General features: G+C 36.7%; 1 protein-coding gene across 2 annotated transcripts in view; it reads left to right on the top strand.

The window, feature by feature from the left end:
- SEMA3E (semaphorin 3E) overlaps nucleotides 1-18,877 on the top strand; it is a 254,984-nt gene that overhangs the window by 190,125 nt on the left and 45,982 nt on the right. For both annotated transcript variants that reach the window (XM_070617313.1, XM_070617314.1), the window contains exon 5: nucleotides 17,232-17,325. In XM_070617313.1, the coding sequence (XP_070473414.1) occupies nucleotides 17,232-17,325 (94 nt within the window). The remainder of the gene's footprint in view (nucleotides 1-17,231; nucleotides 17,326-18,877) is intronic.

The following is an 18,877-nucleotide window of genomic DNA, read 5'->3' as shown; positions in this document are numbered from 1 at the left end:
GTTACTAGTTATTGAAATATAGTTAATATATTGATTAATGAAAAAAATTAGTCTATATTACTAAATTATATATTGGGTTCAGTCACCTGTTTTTTTGGCTTTGCTGTTTGTTAAATTGACAATTAGAGAGGGTAGTTTGCTTAGGTTTTATGAGGTTGAAAAGGAGTAGCATGCAACATGCTTCGTAAATTCAGCATTGACTGAATGCTTAGAACATAGTAGGCTTCTTAAATGTTTGTTGAATTACACATTTATGCATAAAAACATGCAATGGAAATAATGCTAAAAGAGGTACATTGCATAGTCCATGGGAGAAGTTTTGCTTGGAGAAGTCTTGCAGAACATCATCGAAGTCATTTTCCAAACATCATTTTCTCATTAAGTAGGAATTTGGGTTCTGGAGAAAGGATGAATTGAATTCCTTTTTCCCAAAGGAAAGTGTAATCAAAGAGCTATGGGCATTATCATGCATACAAATTTTTTGTTTGGTTTTTTTTTTTTGGGGGGGGGAAGATTAGTCCTGAGCTAACATCTGCTGCCAGTCCTCCACTTTTTGCTGAGGAAGACTGGCCCTGAGTGAACATCCATGCCCCTCTTCTTCTACTTTGTATATGGGACGCCTACCACAGCATGGCTTTCCAAGCTGTGCCACATCCGCACCTGGGATCCAAACCGGCGAAGCCTGGGCCACAGAAGCAGAACATGTGAACTTAACCACTGCACCACCAGGCCAGACCCCATGAATACAAATTTTAAAGAAAGTCAATCAACTTGTGCTGCCGGAGTTTTTATTGAATGGTGTGAGTCATGAGGGATAAAGCCCAAGATCAAAAAGTGAAGGTCCTGGACTGCCATTCTAGAGGTTAGGCTTTCTAAGAATGAGGAAGCACTAAAGGCTTTTTCAGAGGGATGATTGTATTTGAGAGGGTGACAAGGAAGAGGTAGGCAGCAAGGATGATGCTGCTTTCTAGTAAAAGCATGCTTCCGGACAACATAATAAAGTTTGAAGAGCATTTGCTTCCAATACTTTTAGTACATCCAAGCATACATATCTGCTAGACAGAGCTATCAGTGTGGCATGTAAGAGAATACTAGCGTAAGATGAGGGCACTTAGGGTGAGGAAGAGAATGGGATCCTGAAGTAATAATTAAAGGATACACAAAAGAGAGGAAAAGATTAATTTTGCCTTCAAATATAGGTTTAAGCAAATATTTATTTAAAGATTCAAGACAAGACAATTGAATTAGAATTTTACTTTAAAATTTCTGGTAATATCTGTAAGCTGTTCCAACAATATTAAAGGAAGTAGAACATTTGAACATATAAATTAATAAATAAATAACAAAATTATAATAAAATAAATGTTTTTCTTCTTTAAAAAATCGTAATATACATTTTCTAACCTTGATTATGCATGAAGTACCTTATAAAACACACTCAGCCATGCCCGGCAGCACAAACATGTACACCCCTCTCCATTTACCATGGTGGATAGAATGGGTAATACTGTAAAATGAATAGGGAACTGGAAGTTAGAAGACACTCACTGAGACTTGCAAAGCCTCACCCTGCCTCTGATTCCTCACATATAAAAAGAAAATAGTATTTATGATCAATATGATTGAGCTTTTCTTACTTCACAGGCTTATTTTGAGGGTGAAATGAGATAATATATGCAAGAATACTTCCTAAATTTTAAAGTATTATACAAGTACAATGTAGTACTTTTAGACAAAAAAAAGTAAGAGAAAGTAATTAAAAACTGTTAGCCTTAAAGTGAAAACATTTCCTTACAACTTTACTCCCTTTTTGGTTTTTTTCTTCTCGTTTATTCAATCTTTGGGAAATGTTTCAAATATTCTTTCATAAATGTTTTTATTGCTTGGCAGAAGAAAGGAAAAAATACCAAAAGGTATAATGAATCACATTCAAAATTAGTTTGTTATACAAATTGTTAAATAACTATTGTGTAAAGAATTAAAGTGCACATTATGGTTATCTATTCTAGACATTTATGGGCAAATATTTTTCATTGTCCACAGATACATTTGTATGAGCCTTGTACATTTTACTTTGCATCTCACCATTAGAAATAACTACTAAAATAGGTGATTATTGTTTTGTCTTATAGTATTTGTAATGTTCTGGTTTACTTTTGATATCTTACAGAATATTCCAATGGCCCTGAGGGCAAAAATAGTATTAGTTCATGAAGCTGATTTATTAATAGGAAACTCATTTCATTTAATTGGCATCACATTTAATAACTCATATGCAATGAGTCACACCTATTGAAAATTGCTTATGGGTCAACTTTCTGGGTTTTGAGGGCTCTCCTCAAGACCCAAAGGGGAAAATTCTCCTGGCAAGAGCTACTCTTTATTCTTTACAAATATTTTTCTGAAGAGCACAAGCATCTGCCCACATTTGTAAAGTAAATGTCCTGCTTTCCCTCAAGCACAGGAGGATCTATTGAAAAACTTCTCCATGTCACACTGAAACACAAAGTCCTGCCCACATTGTTAATACTAGCGATGTCTTATAAATTTAAGCCACATTATTCAGACAGAAATTCCAGCTGTTAAAACAGAGATAATGGAAAGTCAATGTAAGTAGTAACCAACATTCTCAATAGGGTTAAACACCAGCATTATACATTACTTGAACCATAAACTTGATTGCTTTAGGGTCATTGACAATGTCATCATCCCTTAAGTTTTCTGGTTGGCTTGGTTGCTGAATTCCACTTCATGGAAGAAAATTATATTGCTTGCCTTTTAGTATTTACTGGGTTGTACACTAAATCAAACACTGCCTTTAAGACCACAATGAACTCTCAGAATAATATGGGAAAGTTCATTCTTGAATTTTTAGTTAATTTTGAAGTTAGCTTGATCTGTGCAAAACAAAGCAAGGAAAATTTGGAATTTGACTGCTTTCTGTCACAATATCAGTACTATTCAGTCTATGGTGAATTTTCTTCGTTTTTACTTCTTTTTAACAATTTCCACATCTCAATTGTATAAAGTTGCAAAAATAATATATTGAGTCCTTAAGAATTAAGATGAATTGGATCAATGTATCTTTCTGTTGTATTTGGCTTAACAAGGTAAACAAAGCTTCTGCTCTAAAATCATGGAGCAAAAGATCAATTAAATTACTAAAAAACTACTGTCAAGTTGGTGTTTGATAAAAATTAAGAACTCTGTCTTTATTCCCAATTTTGTATTGACGTTTCATGACCATGTGCCATAGTATCAAGAGAATACCATTTTCTCATTTAAAAAAAGTTATGTGGGAAAAAGGGGGGCCTAACTGAGAGTCGTTTGACTGCATCACCATGTCACCCCTCCGTATTACTTCAAATTACATATCATTATTAATAAGATCTTTAGGGATAAAATAAATCATCTTTATAGTTCTTCAATATTTGATTCTATTTTTAATACCTTCCATGAGATATTAAATTTTGTTATATTCATCCTAACTTTTAATATATTAATCTTGGTGAGAGTCCATCATAAATTGTAAAAGTATATAAAAATATATTACTAGTGTATCTTAGCTGGGGAAATTAAGAACATATCTATTCTTCCTTTAGTTGTTTTAACAATGTAGTTTTACTAAAGCCAATGGGAATCAAAATATAGGAAAAAATAGAACCATGATGTTGCTATATAGGCAGCACAAAGAAAGCATGTACAACATACATAACATAGCATAATTTGTACATATTGTCTGTTTTCAAATCCACATGCCTATCCACAGCTACGTTTTGTGAGTTGTGTTAGATCTATAAGAAAATAGGCAAGGACCACACAAGAAAGGAGATAAAACAATTTGTTTCTGGAAAGGTAGTATTTATTCAAACACCATAAATAGTTGTGCATTTATTATGCACCAGGTATTTTATCTGATAAAGGGAATCAAATAGATGTCAGAGAGGCAGTTTCTTCAAGGAAACTCCACAAATCAGTAGGGAAAAGAGTCAAACAGACAATTATAACACAGAGAAGTTAAACAATATAAAAGAAGGATTCGTATAGTGATACAAGAGGACACAAAAAGGGAAAGGAATTGATACAAGGGCAGGCAAAGGAGTCAGACCAGGATTCCTGGGGGTGATAGGTCTGTGCTGAATTTTTAATATGATATGGGCAACACTAGTCTAAACACATTAATGACCCCAAGTAAGAGAGGTTCAGAAACCCGCGAGCAGTTCAGAATGGCTAATTCACAGATTGTAAGAGTGGCTTTTTAGAGATAAAGTAGTACCTGTGGATAAAGTCTCTTACATAAAACCCTAAGGACTTTAGGCTTTGTTCTGTGGAGGCTATGGGAAGTCAATGGATGATTTTAAAGCAGGGGAATGATAAAAGGAAACTCGCATTTCAGAAAGAACTCTTTGGCAGCAGAGTCAAGGCTCAGGCGGGTGGGTGGGCAACTTCTCAGGAGTCTGTGTTAAAATTAAGGTGATAAGTAGTGACGTGAGCATCATGGCAGAGTGAGCTTACCCAGGACTCTCTCCCCTCCAACATACAACAAAAAGGAGCAACCACATTCCAGCAGAAAATATCCTAACAGCACAGGAGTCCTTGAAGAGTCACGGCAGCCAAATGACAGAAGGCAGAGAGGCTGGAACCCCCCTCAGAGGAGCCAGAATGGGGTAAGAGAGAACTTTGTTCCCTCCCCTAAAGACTGGGATCACTGTGTGGGAGGTTCTGTGAGGGAAGGAGTGGGGGAGGGGTTGTGCATCTGAAGGATCACCCAGGACTCCCTAGCACCCTTGCAGCCTGGAGGGAAGCCCTCTAATGGGGCAAAAGCTTTCGCATGTGGTTATCTCATCAAGCCAAGACCCCAGGAGACCAGATAGCGAGAGCTAATTGGGAAACCGGGGACTGCGTGCAAGAGAAAAAGCCCCACCCCCATGCTTTGCTGTGCCATCTTGACTGACGGTGAAGGGCTCAGAATACATGGCTCTAGACCCCCATCCAGTGGCAGTAGGCTGTAACTGCAACCAAATAATATCACAATGGGAAAAACCTCTACTTCCAGCATCAGGAAATTCATCAAATCTCCAGACAGAAAATAACAAGCACCCAGAATTCAGTCCTGGGCATGCACAAATAAATAAACTAAACAACAATGAGTTCAGAATAGCTATCATAAAAAAATTCAATGAAATGAAAGAGAATATAGAGAAACAATTCAGCAAGTTCAGGAGCTACTTCACAAAAGAGATTGAAACTATAAGAAAGAATCAATCAGAAATACTAGAGATGAAAAATACAATGGAACAGATAAAACAAAATACGGATTCCCTGAATGCTCGTGTGGACACCATAGAGGAGTGAATCAGCATAATCGAAGATGGACATGTTGAATGGCTCCAGACAGAGGAGAGAGAACTGAGACTAAAAAGAAATGAAGAAAATCTCCGTGAAATATCTGACTCAATGAGGAAATGCAACATAAGAATTAAAGGTATTCAAGAAGGAGAAGAGAAGGAGAATGGAGCAGAAAGCGTGCTCAAAGAAATAATAGCAGACAACTTCCCAAATCTAGGGAATGAGAGAGAAATGTGTGTGGAGGAAGCTTTCAGATCTCCTAGATTTGTCAATGTAAAAAGACCTACCACAATGCATATAGTAGTAAAACTGGCAAAAATGAATGATTAAGAAAGAATACTTAGGGCAGCAAGGCAGGAGAAAATAACCTACAAAGGAATCCCAATCAGAATTCAGTGGATTTCTCTGCAGAAACATTACAAGCTAGGAGGGATTGGAATGACAAATTCAAAACTTTAAAAGATAAAAATCTTCAGCCAAGAATACCCTATCCAGCAAAAATATCCTTCAGATAGGAGGGAGAAATTATATCTTTCCCAGACAAACAAAAGCTGATGGACTTCATAGCCACGAGACCCTCCTCCCTACCAGAAATCCTCAAGAAGGTCCACATACCTGAAAAAAGAAAAAAAAGGGAGAAAGGGGTCACAAACACAGAGTAAGGAGACAGGTAGAATCAGAATAGGATAACAAATATTCAACTATAGCATTAGGCTAAAGGGAAGGAAAACACCAAAACAAAGATAATCATGTCACTTTAACCACAAACTCACAACGCGAGTTGGAATAAGATATGAAAATAATAACTTAGGAGGGGAGGAGGAAAGGGACTGAATCGGTTGAGACTAAGGAAATAAGAGGCCATGAGAAAATGGACCATGCTATGCAGGAGATTCTGAATACAAACTCCAGGGTAGCCACTAAACTAAAAAGAAGAACAGAGACACAAAAAATAAGTAAGAAAACAACTAAGAAACACAGCATAAGAAACTGCAGAAGTCAACGGGTAGACCAAAACACACAGGACAAGAAACAAAGGAAATGCAGGAAAACCAGAAAATGAGTGACAGAACAACAGCATTAAGCCATCATACATCAATAATCACCCTCAATGTAAATGGATAGAACTCTCCAATAAAGCGACATGGGGGGCCGGCCCAGTGGCGCAGCAGTTAAGTACGTGTCTTCTGCTTTGGCGGCCCAGGGTTCCCAGTTCCTATCCTGGGTGCAGACATGGCACTGCTTGGCAAGCCATGCTGTGATAGGCATCCCACATATACAGTAGAGGAAGATGGGCACAGATGTTAGCTCAAGGCCAGTCTTCCTCAGCAAAAGAGGAGGACTGGCAGCAGTTAGCTCAGGGCTAATCTTCCTCAAAAAAAAAAAAAAGAAAAAAAAAAAAAGACACAGAGTGGCAAGGTGGATTAAAGAACAAGATCCAACAATTTGTTGCCTCCAGCAAACACATCTCAGCTCCAATGACAAATACAGGCTGAGAGTGAAGGGTTGGAAGACAATACTCTAACCTAATGGCAGACAAAATAAAGCAGGTGTCACAATAGTTACATCAGACAAAGTAGATTTCAAGATAAGGCAGGTAAAGAGAGACAAAGAGGGTCAATATATAATGATCAAAGGGACACTGCATCAAGAAGAAATAATGCTTATAAATATCTATGCACCCAAAATAGGAGCATGAAAGTTCATAAAACAACTATCAACAAATCTAAAAGAAGATCTCAAAAATAACACAATAATAGTAGGGGAACCCCAACACCCCACTCACATCATCAGACAGATCATCCAGACAGAAAATCAACAAGGGAACAGTGGAATTAAATGAAAAGCTAAAACAGTTGGACTTAATAGAAATATATAGAACATTCCATCCAAAAACAGCAGAATATACATTCTTCTCAAGAGCACACAGAACATTCTCAAGGATAGACCATGTGTTGGGAAACAAGGGAAGCCACTATAAATTTTAAAAATTGAAATAATAATAAACATCTTCTCCAATCATAATGCTATAAAGCTAGAAATTAATTACAAGAAAAAAGCTGAGAAAGGGACAAAGATGTGGAGACTAAACAACAGGCTATTGAACAACCAATGGATCACTGAAGAAATTAAAGGACAAATCAAAAAATATCTGGAGATAGATGAAAATGATAACATGCCATACCAACTCATATGGGATACAGCGAAAGCTGTATTAAGAGGGAAATTCATCACAATACAGGCACACCTTAACAAGAAAAGTCCCAAATAAGCAATCTCAAAGTACACCTAACTGAATTAGAAAAAGAACAAACAAAGCCCAAAGTCAGCAGGAGAGAAACAATAAAAATCAGAGCAGAAATAAATACTATTGAAACAAAAAAGGCAGTAGAAATGATCAATGAAACAAAGAGCTGGTTCTTTGAGAAAATAAATAAAATTGCCAAACCCCCAGCAAGACTTACAAAGAAAAAAAGAGAGAAAGCTCAAATAAACAAAATCAGAAATGAAAGAGGACAAATAACAACAAACTCCACAGAAATACAACAGATTATAAGAGAATACTATGAAAAACTATATGCCAACAAAATGGATAACCTAGAGGAAATGGATAAATTCTTAGACTCTTACAATCTCCCAAAGCTAAGTCAAGAAGAAACAGACAATTTGAACAGATGAATCACAAGGAAAGAGATTGAAACAGCAATCAAAAGCATCCCAAATAATAAAACCCCGGGACCAGATGGCCTTCCTGAGAATTCTACCAAACTTTCAGAGAGGATTTAATACCTATCCTTTTCAAGCTATTCCAAAAAATTAGGCAGGATGGAACACTTCCTAACACATTCTATGAGGCCAACATCACTCTGATACCAAAGCCTGACAAGGACAGCATGAAAAAGGAGAACTACAGGCCAATATCACTGATGCACATAGATGCAAAAATCCTCAACAAAATTTTGGCAACCCAAATTCAGCAATACATCAAAAGGATCATACATCACGATCAAGTGGGATTCATACCAGGGACGTAGGAATGGTTCAACATCCGCAAATCAATCAATGTGATACATCACATCAACAAATTGAGGAATAAAAACCACATTATCATCTCAATAGATGCAGAGAAAGCATTTGACAAGATCCAACAGCCATTTATGATGAAAACACTTAACAAAACGGGGATACAAGGAATTACCTCAACATAATAAAGGCCATATATGACAAACCCACAGCCAACATCATATTAATGGGCAAAAACTGAGCACCATCCCCCTGAGAATAGGAGCAAGGAAAGGATGCCCTCTACCACTACTCTTTTTTTTGAAGAAGAAGAAGAAGAAGATTAGCCCTGAGCTAACTGCTGCCAATCCTCCTCTTTTTGCTGAGGAAGACTAGTCCTGAGCTAACATCCATGCCTATCTTCCTCTACTTTATATGTGGAACACCTAACACAGTATGGCTTACCAAGTGGTGCCATGTCTGTACCCAGGATCTGAACTGGTGAACCTGGGCCACCAAAGCAGAATGTTTGTACTTAACCACTGCACCACCAGGCCGGCCCCAATCACCACTCTTATTCAACATAGTACTGGAGGTTTTGGCCAGAGCAATTAGGCAAGAGAAAGGAATAAAAGGAATCCAAAAAAGGAGTGAAGAAGTGAAACTCTCGCTGTTTGCAGATGACATGATCTTATATATAGAAAGTCCCAAAGAATCCATTGGAAAACTATTAGAAATAATCAACAACTTCAGCAAAGTTGCAGGCTATAAAATTAACTTACATAAACCAGTAGCATTTCTATACTCTAATAACTAACTAACAGAAAAAGAACTCAAGAAGACAATACCATTCACAATCGCAACAAAAAGAATAAAATACCTTAGAGTGAATTTAACTAAGGGAGTGAAAGACCTATACAACCAAAACTACAAGACTTTCCTGAAAGAAATTGATGACGACATAAAGAGATGGAAATACATTCCATGCACATGGATTGGAAGAATAAACATAGTTAAAATGTCAATACTACCTAAAGCAATCTACACATTCAACACAATCCCAATCAGAGTCCCAATGACATTCTTTACAGAAAGAGAACAAAGAATCCTAAAATTCATATGGGGCAACAAAAGACCCTGAATTACCAAAGCAATCTTGAGAAAAAAGAACAAAGCTGGAGGCATCACAATCCCTGACTTCAAAACATACTGCAAAGCTACGGTAATCAAAACAGCATCGGTACTGGTACAAAAACAGGTGCACAGATCAATTGGAACAGAATTGAAAGCCCAGAAATAAAACCATACATCTATGGACAGCTAATCTTTGACAAAGGAGCTGAGGGCATACAATGGAAAAAAGAAAATCTCTTCAACAAATGGTTCTGGGAAAACTTGACAGCCACATGTAAAAGAATGAAAATTGCCCATTCCTTTTCACCATTCACAAAAATAAACTCAACATGGATCAAAGACCTAAAGGTAAGACATGAAACCATAAGGCTTCTAGAAGAAAATATAGGCAGTACACTCTTTGACATCAGTTTTAAAAGGATCTTTTCAGACACTATGTCTTCTCCGACAAGGGAAACAATAGAAAGAATAAACAAATGGGACTTCATCAGACTAAAGAGCTTCTTCAAAGCAAGGGAAAACAGGATTGAAACACAAAACAACCTACTAATTGGGAAAAAATATTTGCAAGTCATATATCTGACAAAGGGTTAATCTCCATAATATACGAAGAACTCACACAACTCAACAAGAAAAAATCAAACAACCTGATCAAAAAATGGGCAGGAGACATGAACAGACATTTCTCCAAAGAAAATATACAGATGGCCAATAGGTACATGAAAAGATGTTCATCATCACGGATCATCAGGGAAATGCAAATCAAAACTACACTAAGATATCACCTTACACCTGTTAGAATGGCAAAAATAACCAAAACAAAAAGTAACAAATGTTCACGAGGTTGTGGAGGAAAAGGAACCCTCATACACTGTTGGTGAGAATATAAACTGGTGTGGCCACTATGGAAAAATAGTATGGAGATTTCTCAAAAAATTAAAAATAGAAATACCATATGACCCAGCCATCCCACTACTTGGTATCTATCCAAAGAACTTGAAATCAGCAATTCCAAAAGTCCTATGCACCCCTATGTTCATTGCAGCATTATTTACAATCTCCAAGATGTGGAAGCAACCTAAGTGCCCATCAACTGATGATTGGATAAAGAAGATGTGGTATATACATGCAATAGAATACTACTCAGCCATAAAAAAGGGTAAACTCATCCCATTAACAACAACGTGGATGGACCTTGAGGGTAGTATGTTAAGTGAAATAAGCCAGATAGAGAAAGGCAATCTCTGTATGACTCCTCTCATATGTGGAAGTTAAACGTGTAGACAAAGAGAACAGATTAGTGGCTACTAGGGGAAAGGGGGGTTGGGGGGTGGGTACAAAGGATGAGGGGGGTGCACCTACAACACGACTGACAAACAATAATGTACAACTGAAATTTCACAAGGTTGTAAACTATCATAATCTCAATAAAAATTTTTAAAAATCTGGTTTATTCTTTCAGGGAGACTTGATCAGACATGCATCTGTAAAATAAAGACAGGCTTCTCCGTTTAAAAAACAGGCAAAGAAGAGTGTGGGAAAATTAAAAATAAGATTACTGTGAAAATTAATGAAAAGAAACTTCACTTAAAATGGAGTTAGGAGGTCAGAAGGCAGAGCTATCAGCCCTCTGACCGTTGCAGAGCCCAAGAGGGACAAGAAAGACTTTCTCTTCTTGCTCAGCAAAATCTCGGTCAATGAGAGACTGTCACAACTCAGCCAATGAAACGCTGTGACGCTTTGAACTCCCAGTCTCCTCTAAGGCACATTTTGTTTACAGTAGCCCTCTCAACTTCCTCTTTCCCCTATGAAAGAGTTTCTCATCCCCTTCTTGCTCCTCAGGAGTGCACATGGCTTGCCATAATTGTAGACCCCGGATTGCAATTCTTTGCTGATCCCAAATAAACCCATTTTTGCTGAAGAAAAAAAATTAAGGCGATAAGTGGTAAAGGAGTGAATCAAATAAGTGCTAGGGAGCAGGCAACAGTGGTGAATATTGCAGAAAGAAACAGTAAAAACAAGGGAGAACAGTCTATTGGGGATAATATTATGAGAACAGTAGAGTGATGGGGCTGGGCGCTTCCTTTTGTTTACTACTGTGCTTCCTTTTCCAGGAACAGGACCTGACATACACGCAACATTGATCTTTTTAAAAAATAATTACATATGTAATTTAATAATTAAAAATGACGGAAACTTATTTTCTCCGTCAAACGTAAGGTGTGAGATTGTCTGCCTAGTGTTGAGAGAGATCATAAGTTAGGGTGTTTGAGTAAATAACTGCTCAAAGGAGTTATAAAAGGGCATAAACAGGGAAGTGTATAAATTCCTTGGTAATTTTGACGGCTGAGTCAAAACCACTGGCTGTTAGTGATTGTTTTACATTTTTGTATGGTTTTCTCTAACCATCATCAGTATCGTAGGTTTAAAAATGGGGGTGGCAGGCACACTAATGAGAAAACAAGGGACAAAGTGAGGGCTAAGGGGGAGAAGACAGCAAAGGACTTTTACATTTTGAAAAAGATAAAGGGGTCTCAACTCTGGAGGTTTGTATGAGGTCAGAAAATATTTATATCGTTGTGAATAACCATATAGAGGAGCTGGAATGGTGAGAGGCTGTAGGCTGTCAATAGAACATTCAAGCTTTATTATTCCACCTTTGAGCAGTTGCACTGGATGCTAAGGTCTATGGTGTGGACATGATGTTGTGGCTGAAATTTAGTGGCCTTGAAGCCATTGTCCCTGCGGAGATAGGAACCAAGTGGTTGGGTTGTGAATTGGACACATGGACACTGAAATTATCCAGCATAAAGGTGAATTTAGGATGTGGAAGAACACTGTGAAAGTGGATGTGGTTGTGAAGGTGGATGAGGTGTAGATGTTAGCAACAAATGTTGAAAGGATTGCACAGATGCATGCCATGAGTCTTGATAAGAATGATTTATTGTGTATTAGTTTGGAATTTGGATGACAGGAGCCTGAATAATATTAATATTGTCTTCCGGAATATAGAGTCTTGGTAAAAAGAGAGCCACCATTCAAAAGCCTTTGGGCAGGAAGCAATACCTTCATAGGAGCTGCATTAGTTTTCTATGGCTGCTGTATCAAATTACCACAAACTTAGTGGCTTAGGAGAACACAAATTTTTTTATCTCACGGTTCTGTAAGTGAGAAGTTTTGAAATGATTCTCACTGGGATGAAATCAAGCTGTCAACACTGCTGCATTTCTTCCAGAAGATCTAGGGAGAGAATCCATTTCCTTGTATTTTTCTGTTTCTAGAGAACCATCCACATTCTTTGGCTCATAGTCACATTCCTCCATCTGCAAAGCCAGCAATGAATGGCAGGTCTAGTCTTCCCCACACTACACTCTGGTGATTCTCTGCTATCATCATCACATCTTCTTCTCTGACTCTTTTAAGGACTCATGTGATTACCTTGGGTCCACCTAGATAATTCAGGGTAATCTCCCCATCTGGAGATCCTTCGCTTAATCACATCTGCAAAGTCCCTTCTGCCATGAAAGGTAAGATCTTCACAACTTCCAGGGATTAGGGTGTGGACATATTTGAGGCACCATAATTATGCCTAATATGGGAGCTTAGGCAATTAAGGCAAAGAGGTGTTGAAACATGTTGCAAATTGAGCGTGGTTTTAGGGATTTACTTATCATGAAATAGGGATTTCAGAAGGTATGGTGGAAAGTTTGGGGAGGAGCAATATAATTGGGTGAGAAATATAGTTTTAATATTCATATTATCTCTAATAGAAATTACCTTCCTGAACTTTACGTTTCATTATTTATTCAATGGAAATCCTCTACTTGTTATTAACGAAGACTGATGGGTAAAAAAAATGTGAGTTTTGAGTATGTTTATAAAAGAGGCAAACCATTTCTAGGGTTGATTAGCCTTACCCACAGACTTCTTTGTTTACAATGTCATAAAGCATTGATTTAGCAAGTGAAAGATAACTTCATGTTCTTACTTATTCTGGTGTTGACTTCTTTTGTGTAACTGCTCTGAGGTGTCATCCAAATATGCTTTAAGGGTATGATGCACATAATGTGCTTAGATGAAATTCACTGAACAGTTCTGATGAAGCTATTGCTTTTATCAGCAAACGAGGCTGGGCTCCAGATAATAGTAATGTAAAGTTGCGTATGATCATAGCCATGCTTAGACTTTCAAGTCACTCATATGAAAAGTGTCAACCCTTTACTAGCTTTTACTATCAAATGTTATTTTAGTAATAACGTCACGATAGCCTTTGTTGAAAAAAAAGGCAACATATTTTTATTACAACTTAGTAACTCAAAAATAAAATAAAAAGCAGGGATACAATATTACTGTTTTAAAGGCATACAATGATTTAAATAAAAGGTATTGACAGCACCTGTATTACACTCCTGAGGTAAGATATGTTCTGATTAATAAAAATAAATATAGAGCTTTCTGTGCTATGTAATGACATCTTAATTTAGTAACTAAAATGTTCCCGTAACAATCAGCCAAGTTTGGGGACAGGGTCAAAGAAGACCTATGCAAAGTGAGAGGAGTTATAGAATTTTCAAGTGTCCAAAACAACTGTCATTGTTTTGTTACGAATATTATAGTCTACAAAATACACATTACAATAGTCCTCAAATTTAAGAAGTATCACAATCTATAATCCAGTTTGACACTGTTGTCCACTTTTGTATTATTTGACTCCCAGAGTACAGTCACGTGTTGCTTAGTGATGGGGATATGTTCTAAGAAATGCATCATTAGGCGATTTCGTTGTTGTGTGAACATCATAGAGTGCACTTACACAAACCTAGATGTTATAGCCTACTACACACCTAGGCTATATGGTACTAATCTTATGGGACCACTGTTGTGTATGCCGTCCATCATTGACTGAAGCGTTGTTATCCGGTGCATGACTGTATTATTAACCAAGTGTTATATATGGATGAAGTGACTATATCTTCTAAAAATTTGGACCTTTCTTCTCTTTGTACATAAAGATAATGGTGCTTATCTAATGCAGGGAAATTCCAATAGTTTTATCTATTTTTTAATGATTAGTGGCCTGAAAAATTATAAACTGCAGAATACATGCATTTTTTTCAGCATTACTGAAGTATAATTAGCAAATAAAATTGTAAGATATGTGTGCATTGTGATAATTTGATGTAGGTGTATATTTACAACACATGCATTTTTTTAAATTAAAATGATAGATATGTCTATCCTTTAAGCTATTCACAAATATGGGTTCTTAATAGTGATATAAAAAGCAAGCAAAAATTTTTAATTTAGCTTGTTCCTTATTTTAAATAACTATTTGTTGAGGTAGCCATTTATGTGATTAGCCATTAATCAAACAAATGAGAGAGAGGTATTTGAAGTCTTCTAGAGAAAGATGGGAAGGGTTCAGTCAAGGTACATCTGTGTCAGACCTGAGGCATAGGTCTCTGAGAATATATGAGTTATTCAATATTCACTACTCATGTGTTCTCAATGTCAAATTTGAGGTTTCATAAAAGAGCATGTCATTTTACAGACTCAAATAGATTTACGTATAGCACAGAATTGTGCCTCATACATAGTTAAAAATTCCAGCATGATTCTGGGTTCCACTTAATTGTTTTCAAAATGTTAGGGTTGTAGGCTTCTTTGTGAATAGTTTCCAGTAGATTCAATTTACTTCTCTTAAAAGTTGAAGACACTGATATGTCAGATACTTGCTATCTCAGAAACATGCTGAAATTCACAAATCAACAATAGCCTCAGAAGCCTAGGTTATGATTTATATTTATGAAAGCCTGTGACTTTTCTAAGAAATTGTCACTTCATTTCCTTGATCTAACTTTGCAGTTCTTCAAAATCCGAGATTCTCTTGATCTTAGCATTCTTACAGTTAGCGTTTTCTATCTGTTTCACCCACTTGACAGTTTGAATTTAAATGAATGTATTGTACTTCCTTGAATAAAGAAGAAATGTACTTGTTCTCTTGCAGTTTCAATTGTAGTGTTTAAAGTGTTTAATGATACTCGTTAGATAAACCAACTTCATTAGAGATAAAAAGTTGAGTTCAGAGAGGCTTGAATCTACAGAAAGACTTGCTTTAAGAAAGCGGTTCAGTATATCTCTTCAACAGCTTTCTATAACTGAACATTTGGACATTTGACTGTATTAGAAAAAATACAATATGCGTATCCTACCCATTTTTTTCAAATATTCTGTAAAGTGGCAGTGACTAAAGGGGCAAACCAGAATAACATTCATACACTTGATCCCTTCCTTCTCCGTATAATGCTATGGATCTGTTTCACAAATTTACATGAAACCCTTTCAACATGAGTATTAGCTGGGCAGACCAATAATTCTAGCTCCTTTGAACGAATGTTTTCTTCTCATGTTGTTGAAAATTTGTCATCTGTGGGAAGTAAACACAAAAATGTCTCAAATTGTTTACTGGCATTCTTGCTCTCTACTAATTTGTGTAAAGTGTCTAAATAGGTAAAACTTTCTTTGACTTAAAATATCAGTTTAGCCACACTTCTGGACCAGGAGGCCACATTTGTTCTATAAGCTCTGGTTCAATTCTGAATATAAGACTGGAGAGTTATAGAGGTCATGTGAACTCGCATTTACGGGAAAGATTTTGGAATGGCAGGATCAGGATGGCGATTTTAAGATATCATAGAGAGAAGAAGGATAGTGTGTCAAATAAGAATGCCAAAATAAGGACAAAACAAATAACTTGGAGTAAATGGGATGTCTACGAAAGTCAAGATCAAGTTCCAGAAAAGTGCATGCAATTCTCAGAGGCTACTCAGATTTAGGATTGTTATAGGTTCATGATTCACAGGTGGGCAGGGTTATCATAGATGCCACAGTCAGCAGTATCAACAATATTCTATTGCAAAGTAGTTTTTTCCTACAAATTTTCAATATGGACTTTTATTGTCACTTTTTCAAACTATTTTCTTTTACCGAGACCGTTTATGACACACTTAATGGAAATTGATTATAAAAATATCCATTAATGAGAATTTTGAAATATGAGAACATTCAGAGAAAAGTTCTGTGGTTATGTGCTTGCAATAGGAACCCATAAAGTAGTGGTTTTTCATGGAAATATTTATTTTCAATTATCTCCTTTGTATGAGGCCAGATTGAAATTTGTTTATACCTGTATATTCAAGTAGTTATTTATGCAGTAATCATTCTCTAAATTATTAAATATTAGATGTCTACACAAAGAATATGTGATGAAGAATAAAAAATGATTGGAAATAAATGTTCCAAATTACTGATAGAAAATTGTATCATTTTCTTTTATAGAGTATTCAGAAAATCAATAATGGCCTTTGTGGAATAAAAGCCCATTTCCGTGTTTATCATTGAATCTTCTGTTGTGTTTTTCAGCAAGTTTCCATTTCTTTGGAATATTTAACTGACACATCTCCGAATGACTAATACTGTCTGATCAAGTGATAAACACTGCGAATTTCTTTCATTTCATCACCTGCATACTTTTGGGGAGGAGGGAGAAAACCCATATGGGCCTGCAAAACCCATGTATTTATTTACAAGATCCTGTTTGTTCCTAAATAGCTTGATGTTACTCACTGGTATCCTATTTACAATACCTATTTTGTAAATATCAAGGTTTAATATATTTTATCTGAGCAACTGCATTCTTATTAAAATTGCAATATTCATAAAGACATTTCTGGTTTTCTTTCAAGGATCCCCTGTTTCACCTGGAATCACACAGATGGGAGAGAGGACGGGGCAGATGTCCTTTTGATCCCAGCTCCTCCTTCACCTCTACTTTAATTGGTAATTATTGTCGCTGCAGACATCAGGTGGTAGTCATATTGATTTTGAAATTTCAGTTAGTTTTTTGGTATTTCTTTATATATGGTGCCTTGTCATATCCATTTATTGGTGCTGGGAGCAGTGATATTAAATTTCAAGCCATGCTGACTTGAGCCAATTTGACTAAAATAAGTGTAGCTGCTGTGAAGCATGGGTGTCTCATTCTGAAAACACAAATTGCTGCTTAATACCTTAAGTAAAATATTTTGTATTGTGCCATTGATTATTCACAAAATGCAATTATATGAATACTTTATGAAAATTTAAAAAACTACACTATTTTAACATATGTTAATTCTTTATGTCTTAAATACTCTGTGTCTTTAGGGGAACTTTTTTCTTTTTAAAGATTGACACCTGAGCTGACATCTGTCACCAATCTTTTTCTTTTGTTCCCGCTGTTGCTGCTGCTGCTGCTTCTGCTTCGTCGTCTTCCTCTTCTTCTCCTTCTTCTCCTTTTCTTCCCAAAGCCCCCCAGTACATAGTTGTTTCTTCTGGCTGTGAGTGGCTCTGGTTGTGCTATGTGGGATGCCGCCTCAGCATGGCCTGATGAGTGGTGCCATGTCTGCACCCAGGATCCAAAACAGTGAGACCCTTGGCTGCCAAAGTGGAGCCCGCGACCTTATCCACTCAGCCACAGGCCGGCCCCTTTAGGGGAACTTTTAATATTCTCTTCTTGGTGCATTTCTCTGTATCAGTAGAATGCAGCAGAAAGTCATCTCAATTTAGAACTTCAGTCATTTGTCTAAATTCCTGTTAATATGAAATGAAAACGATAGAGGTTGAACAGCTCAAACTACCAATAAATGTCCACATTGGAATAACAGAATAAGCTGGCCATGTCTGATCTAGATTTCAATTTGATTCGATTTAATTAGATGAGGTAGCTGAGAATCTCATTTAAGACCCAGCAAAATATTTTTTCTCTTTTATACAATTTGGGATTGAAAATGGCACCTTTGTCAAAGTACTCCAGCACTGTGATGGTGCAGACAGATGGATGAGTTCCCACATACACAGTTGAGGAGAGCAACCCCTGACATCTAACATAGGTGCTATGAGGAATCATTCTGTTTTCTCAGTGTTGAGAGGTTCTGCTATAGTCATAGTACCTCTCCTGTTTCACCTGAAATCACACAGCTCAGAGAGAGGACGGGGCAAACTTCTATTGTTACATTTGCAACACGTAGAGTTAGTTATGTGCGAGTATTAGGCCATCCTGTTTGCAGAAAATGAAAAAGTGTAAAATAACATGTAGAGACTTCCTGTTCTAAATAAGTAGTTAAAACTTAAAACTCCCTACTGATGATTAATCAAAATATCTTATTCTCAATTTAGAGTTGATGCACATGTTCCTGCATATTCTAGAGACTATCCATGCCCTGAACTTAGTCCAGACAGTTGATTTTGATGGGCGTGGCATCCCACTCCCTATGCTCCCCCATCCCAATCATGGGACTCAGGTCCAAATAAATAGAGCTTTTACATATATATTTATTTGTAGAACAAAAAT

Source organism: Equus przewalskii, chromosome 4, assembly GCF_037783145.1.
Source record: "Equus przewalskii isolate Varuska chromosome 4, EquPr2, whole genome shotgun sequence".
In the NCBI taxonomy this organism is placed as follows: Eukaryota; Metazoa; Chordata; class Mammalia; order Perissodactyla; family Equidae; genus Equus; species Equus przewalskii.
The sequence above is the reverse complement of the archived record's forward strand: the minus strand, read 5'-3'. Positions and strand labels throughout refer to the sequence as shown.